This window comes from Stegastes partitus, unplaced genomic scaffold (assembly GCF_000690725.1).
Source record: "Stegastes partitus isolate 25-593 unplaced genomic scaffold, Stegastes_partitus-1.0.2 Scaffold2445, whole genome shotgun sequence".
NCBI lineage: Eukaryota > Metazoa > Chordata > Actinopteri > Pomacentridae > Stegastes > Stegastes partitus.
Window position 1 is genome coordinate 36,109 of NW_007580176.1, and position 3,989 is coordinate 40,097.

Below are 3,989 nucleotides of genomic sequence, written 5' to 3' on the forward strand. Positions count from 1 at the left end.
TGAACACGTCCAACGTCCAGGAGCCCACGGTATGCAGGACTTATAAGTATACTGTTTTGTGACAATTGATCGAGTGACTGACAATCAAAACAATAAGTAGATTCTTTAATAATGGAAAAACTTGGTAGCTGAAGCCTTGAAAGTAAAATGGTGAAGACAGAGAGAAAGGCAAGACTATTTATACACTGAGAACTGATTGGGGAGACAAGACAGCTCAAAAGAGAAGGCAAACAGAGACAACGGGCAACAGGAACAACACAAGTCACACATAAGGAATTGATAGAGGGAAACATGGAGACATGGAAAAGGAAAACACAGGAACGAAGCTTAGATTTGAACAAAAGGACTCTTAGAATTCTGGTTTTATGTCAGCGAAGAAGAACCAAGGGCCAACGAGGCCAATTTTTGTCATTCAGGGTTTCTTTTCTAAAACAGTAAGATGAGAGTGAGATTCCCACTCGGATGCATGTGTGTGTAATAAATAAGTCACCTGCATTTTGTGCAGCAGCAGCAGCAGCAGCAGCTGGAGGAGAGATCCAGGAGGCATCGGGCCTGGCCGCCCGCTGACTGGATGTCCTCAAACACTTCCAAGGGCATGGAGGAGGCCGACGGAGCGGCGCCGTACGCAGAGGAAAATGAGGACGACGCGAGCCCACCGGGCAGGTAAATCCCCGCACACGGTCGACCACAATGAGCAAAAAGTGGCTTTCCGTCCGTGGTTAAGCATTTCATTTTCTGCCCCCTCGCTGCTCCCACATCTCCCCACATCAGTGATTACACGGTGAAGGAGCAGCGCTGCAGGATGCAAGGGCGAGGGATCCGCAGCGAGAGCCAGGACAGCCGAAGCCCGGATAGCGCCCGTTCCCTGGGCTACGGCAGCCGGGAGTCCAGCCCCGATCACATCCTGGACGGTGAGGCTTCAGTCTGAGGACATAAAACAAAAGTAGACCAAGCAAGTGTGCAGATACAACTGATTTATTAAAGATGAATCCCCACAAAACCCAATAATCCCCCACCGGGACACAAGAAANAAGTCTTGATAGGAAATTCTCTCCACTTGTTATCCATCTTGGTAACACCTCAGAATCAGAAAAACTTTATTAACCATCTCAGGTTAACAATTGCAGAGCCGTAACTGCAGTTTCAGTGCATGTATGAAGTCACCGGTCAAACCTCAGAAAATCTGCATAAAAAGTTTTTGACTTTGCCTCAAGAAAAGGTTTAAAACGCATTTTTTTCCCCCTGACACACTATACCTTATTATGCATGTACACAACACCACATGTGCATCAGTGCAACACCGTGACTGGCTGGATGTTTCCTGGTTTGGCTGTTGTAAAGCAGATGATTCGCGTTTCTATCCAAGATGCCATAAATGGGACAATATGTCCATTAATATATATGTATATTTTAATGCAGAAAAGTCACCGTGATGTTTTTAAATGACCTGCTGTGGTTGTTGTTGAGCTGTGATGCTTACACTCGACTTTTAAAACGCTCTAAACCTACAGTAAACATAAACTGTAAATCACAGAGTGTATATGAAAGATGGACGGAAAGTGAAGCCAATCCGAAAGTCCACTCAACCTGCCTTTTTTCTAACAGCCAGCAGGGGGCGACAACTCTGCCGTCAGATTGTGTAGAAGTCAATGAAAGAAAATGATCCTACTTCTCTCTTGATTTGTCGCCTCAGAAAACATTTTCAGAATGAGTTTATGGACTCAATCACTGATTTTAACACTCATTAAATGAAACACAGCGATCATTTTGTAAATTCTGGTTCCATTAGCGATAAATTAAACAGTGAAGCAGCTTACGTTTTAGCTCACCAGTGTGTCGCTGTACAACCACTGGCTGGTTGCATCAAAATCCAAGAAGGCCAAATGCCAAACTCAAGGCTTCAAGCTGTTTCTTTGGCCATCTGTTTGAACAAAATGCAGCCACATTGATAAATTCTTTGACACGGTGCCAGTTAGGTTGGAGCCAACTCCGAGAAAATGTTCAGCAAATGTTAAATAAATCAGACCAAACGAGTTCAAAGTCGGGAAAACGCAGCAGCCTGTTCTTTCAAATATTGGTTTTTCGTCCCGTTGATGTGTTTCTCCTTATTAAAGCAACACCAGAGATTATATGTGATCAAACCAACCAGTCAAACTCGTCTCTACACACTTAGCATGTGTTTCATAGAAGAAACTAATTTAAGAAATGTTTCGTCTGATTGCAGGATTTTCAACATCAGCAGCGGCAAACAGAAAAAAATCTACAAAGGATCTCTGAGTGAGGACGGGAGTCTGCTCAGGGTAACGCTTTCCTAAACACTCCAAAGGCCTTTATATAAATACATTTATGTATGTACAGCTCCTGAACTGTGGCACTGTTTTGTATTCGCAGGTTCAGATCGATCCTTCGGGTCAATACGTGGCCACCAGCTGCTCTGATAAAAACATCAGCATCTTTGACTTCTACACGGGGGAGTGCGTCGCCACCATGTTCGGACACTCCGGTAACACACCAGATTTTATAAAACTAAACCGAGCAGTGTACAAATTACACTCAGAGAAGCGTTACAGAGGAATACAACATAGCGAATGAGTGTTTTTATTGGTTCGTTTTGCAGAAATCGTCACTGGGATGAAGTTTACCAACGACTGCAAGCATCTGATTACGGTTTCAGGCGACAGGTGAGGAACAGTCGAGCGATTCATTGAGATAAAGCATTAAAATCAGCAAACCACAAAACATTCACAGTCGTCCGCAAATGTATTCATAGCCTCCCGTTAAATCCATCCATCCATCTTCTCCCGCTTATCCGGGGTCGGGTCGCGGAGGCAGCAGCCTTAGCAGAGCTGCCCAGACTTCCCGATCCACGCACACCTCCTCCAGCTCTTCCGGGGGGACCCCCAGGCGTTCCCAGGCCAGTCGAGAGACATAGTCTCTCCAACGTGTCCTGGGTCTTCCCAGAGGCCTCCTCCCGGTGGGACGTGCCTGGAACACCTCCCCAGGGAGGCGTCCAGGAGGCATCCTAAAGAGATGCCCGAGCCACCTCAGCTGGCTCCTTTCGACGTGGAGGAGCAGCGGCTCTACTCCGAGCTCCTCCCTCTCACCCTATCTCTCCCTTAGAGATCGGGTGAGCCTCCCGTTAAAGAAGGAAAAAAACAGCTGTCACTGAAATAAGCTGAAATTGACAAAAGTAATAATACATAACAATTTAATAAAATGCTTTTGAATTGTGGTTATAAATAATATATATTTTTAAAATAACAACAAGCATGATGGGACCCCTGAACTAATATTTAGTTGAACAACCCTTTGAGCCAATCACTGCCATCAGGTGTTTTCTGTAATTCTCAGTCAGACTTCTGCACCTGTTGACAGGTGTTCTGGCCCACTGCTCATCAGCAAAGTACTCTAATTTGTCCAGGACAGTTTTTTTTTCTTTCTTTTTTTTAAAGCTATTCTTTTCAACTATAATACAAAAGCAATGCTTATTTCACTAAATTATATTTTAGCAAATTTTTATTTATTATTACTTTTTTCAGTTTGTAGTTATTTGAGTGACTATTGTGAATTTTGCCTTTTCCTTAACATAAGGGTATGAATATATTTGAGGACGACTGTAGGTCAAATATTTAAAATCAGACCTATAAACATGATATTTTTCGCTCTCAAATGTGAATAACTTTGGTAGCTGCGTTAGAAAACAGCGTGACCAAACGCTGAGCAGCTCCCAGACTGAAACCATCTCCATCCGCCGCTGCAGCGAGAGAGGAAATGACTGTGGAAATATGTTTGCAGACAGTTTCCTCAACAGTCGAGCTAAAATGAAATCTTGAATATTTAATGCTCGGATGCTTTTTATCTCCCAGCTGTATCTTCGTGTGGCGACTGGCTCCAGAGCTGACAATCAGCATGAGAGAGAGGCTCTTCCAGCTGCAACAAAACCCGAACGCTCCCCCCTGCAGGAGCGCCAGTCTCAGGTGAAGACACAC

The 3,989-nt window shown here is 44.3% G+C and overlaps 1 protein-coding gene across 1 annotated transcript in view; it reads left to right on the forward strand.

The window, feature by feature from the left end:
* LOC103375044 (mitogen-activated protein kinase-binding protein 1-like) overlaps positions 1 to 3,989 on the forward strand; it is a 46,019-nt gene that overhangs the window by 24,753 nt on the left and 17,277 nt on the right. The window contains exons 16-19 of the mRNA XM_008305235.1: positions 2,225 to 2,300; positions 2,392 to 2,503; positions 2,618 to 2,681; positions 3,867 to 3,970. Of these exons, the coding sequence (XP_008303457.1) occupies positions 2,225 to 2,300; positions 2,392 to 2,503; positions 2,618 to 2,681; positions 3,867 to 3,970 (356 nt within the window). The remainder of the gene's footprint in view (positions 1 to 2,224; positions 2,301 to 2,391; positions 2,504 to 2,617; positions 2,682 to 3,866; positions 3,971 to 3,989) is intronic.